This window comes from Cucurbita moschata, unplaced genomic scaffold (genome assembly GCF_002738365.1).
Source record: "Cucurbita moschata cultivar Rifu unplaced genomic scaffold, Cmos_1.0 Cmo_Scf00010, whole genome shotgun sequence".
NCBI lineage: Eukaryota > Viridiplantae > Streptophyta > Magnoliopsida > Cucurbitales > Cucurbitaceae > Cucurbita > Cucurbita moschata.
The window spans coordinates 2,811,385-2,814,295 of NW_019268526.1; the positions used below are offsets into that span (position 1 = coordinate 2,811,385).

A 2,911-nucleotide genomic window follows, 5' to 3' on the forward strand; every position below is an offset into this window, starting at 1 on the left:
ACGAACCATAATTCACGTTATTGTAACAATATATCATAATTAGTTTTTAATGAAATTGTTAGATCAATGATGTTTAACGATAATAAATTGATGGGACATTATGCGACTATATATATTAATGCGTAGGGACACCAACTTTGAATATGTAGTAAACTTGGACCACTAATAACATCATCTAATTATATATTTAGAAACTTGTCATCGTTTTTAAAGTACTTTTATACATTTAAAATTGATATTTCATAAATATTTCAAAACTATTTACAATAACTCAAGCCACTACTAGCATATACGGTCTATTTTGACGGTTAGTCTCACGCTACTGTTAGACAAAAATATTTTCAAAATTCAGATAAAATTAGGGTTTTTAAATGATTTGACGATGACTTCCCACACAGTTTTAGGTCACCACTGATAAAAGTTTAAGAATAATATTTTAATTAAATATTACTTTTTATAATTTTGTAAAAAAAAAAAATACATGCAAAATATGCGAAATGGTACATGGATACATTTATAACAAGGACGGTTCAATAAATTGAATAATAAATGTGTTATCAAAAATTATAAAAGAAGGGACAATAAAAGCTTGGCCCAAAATCATTTAATTCAATATTTTAATATTCTCCCAAATAATTTCCTCAACGATATTTCACTCAAAATTCATAATAATCATTGATTATTTATTTATTTTTGTGTGGCTGTTTTAAAATAATAATCCCATAAAAATTAAGGAATATTATCAAATAATTATATTTGAAGGAATATTAATTTAATCATATAAATTAAGATACCCAATTGAGGGCATATTTTAAGTCTATGCAATCATTAAAATAATTAAATAATACTCCTAAGTTAACATAATATATAATATGTAACACTCAAATCAAAGAATCGGGCAAAAGATTCTAAAATATTTTTACTATAAAGTAAATAGTAGGCCTATGGTAATTAATTTATTTATTGAAAATAAGATAATTCTTTTTTTTATATATTAATAAAGTAGGAGTTAATTAATTAAACCTTTTATTAAAAAAAATTAAAAATTAATAAAAGTAGGATAGTACAAATACCTCACATGTAGGACACCTACTTAATCCCAATTAAGGCTGCCATTGACCCAAATATTTAATATTAATTTTCGTATTAAAATTTGTTTATTATTATTATTATTGTTATTAAATGAGGATGGAATTTTTTATCCAAATTGGCTACGATTGATGAGAAAGGCGGCTATGTTAAGCTTAATTTTATAGAGGGGGAGGTGAAACGAGCGGAAAGTTGGGGTGTGAGAATAATTCTTTTCTTGAGATGGCAACACTGTTGTGAGAGATTGTGAATTCTGTTCTTCGCACAGAGTGAAGAGTATAAGAACCAGAAGTTGAAGTTGTCCTTTTCCCATTTTTGAGCTCTTTTCTCAACTCCAATCCATTTCTTCCGAAGTTCTATCTCCAATTTCATGAACTTCAAGCCTTCAGGTAATTCTCAGCTCTTTGGGTGATTTGTTTTTGATGAATCAACCTGTTTTTTTCTGAAGATTTCTGGAATTGATTGTGGTTTTAGTGTCATTGGTAATGGGGGTTTTGTTGGTAATGCTAAGAAATCTTTGATGCTACTGAGTATCAATTGCTTGATTGAGTGTGGTATGAGATAGCCCCAAGTGGGTATTGATTATTCTGAGGCTGGTTTTGTTTGGCTAGGCTTGGGACTTCTATTTCATTTGTTCTTCGTTTGTTGTGAAGGTGTTGTTTAATCTCATTTTTCTTTTCAGGAGCTTTGGATTTATGCTGTAATGAAAGGGGAATTTTAAGATGCTGATGATGGTTTGTAGAGTTCATCTCCAGCCGGGATTGCTCAGAGGGGTTTGATATCCTCAATAGGTGGTGGTTAGGGAATCAATTTGTTCAGTTTTCTTGGAGCAATGAAGGTGTTTTGGATTAGGAGTGGCCATTGGGTCAGAACCATAGCTTTGATCTTTGCATTGTTCTTTGAGATATGGATGCCTTTGGGAGTGATTGGTATTGGTGTCTCTCAAAACACAAACGTTTCTTCTTCGAATCCGGGGGTGTTGAACGTTGGAGTTCTGTTCACTCTTGATTCAGTCATTGGAAGGTCGGCACAGCCTGCGATTTTAGCTGCGGTGGACGATGTCAATGCCGATAACAGTGTTCTTCCTGGAACAAAGCTGAAGTTGATCTTACACGACACGAACTGCAGTGGATTTCTTGGAACAGTGGAAGGTACTGCCCAAACTTTGGAGAGAACTCTATATATAATCCTCTTTACTACATTTGATTCAATTGGCTGTAGAATAAGAAGCATGAATTGCATTATCTTGGAACTTGAGTTTGGTTCATATGTCAAATGGTTTCTCTTCTATCTGTGGTAAATTGTTTGATAGTTTAGGCATCAAGGGTAGAAAATGATTCTGGATTCTCAAGAATGCATAGCTTGAGCTGACGTGCTTGTCTAATTTCCACTTTGATTCTCATCTTATCGTCTGGAATTAGCTTCATTTACTTACATTACGAAGCATATCCACTATTATATTCCATATCACTGTTCTATTAGCTTACATTTTTTTGGAAGGTTGAGAGATTTGTGCAAAGTTTTGGGATATTGTTAGATTCGATACCTCTTTTTCAGCATCAGTGTAACAGTCCAAGCCCATTGCTAGCAGATATTGTCCTCTTTGCGCTTTTTCTTTTAGGCTTTCCCTCAAGTTTTTTAAAACGTGTCTTCTAAGGAGAGGTTTCCACACCCTTATAAAGAAGGTTTCATTCTCCTCCTCAACCGATGTGGGGTCTCACGATTCACCCCCCTTTGGGGCCTAGCGTCCTCGCTGACACTCGTTCCCTTCTTCGATCGATGTGGGACCCAATCCACCCCCTTTCCCCCCCCCCCCCCCCCC

At 33.7% G+C, this 2,911-nt stretch overlaps 1 protein-coding gene across 1 annotated transcript in view; it reads left to right on the forward strand.

Moving 5' to 3' along the window:
- Positions 1 to 1,204: 1,204 nt before the first annotated feature.
- Positions 1,205 to 2,911, forward strand: part of LOC111448945 (glutamate receptor 3.4-like) — a 7,057-nt gene continuing 5,350 nt past the window's right edge. Inside the window, exons 1-2 of the mRNA XM_023088739.1 lie at positions 1,205 to 1,478; positions 1,772 to 2,240. Coding sequence (XP_022944507.1) covers positions 1,922 to 2,240 — 319 coding nt within the window. The 5' untranslated portion in view covers positions 1,205 to 1,478; positions 1,772 to 1,921. The remainder of the gene's footprint in view (positions 1,479 to 1,771; positions 2,241 to 2,911) is intronic.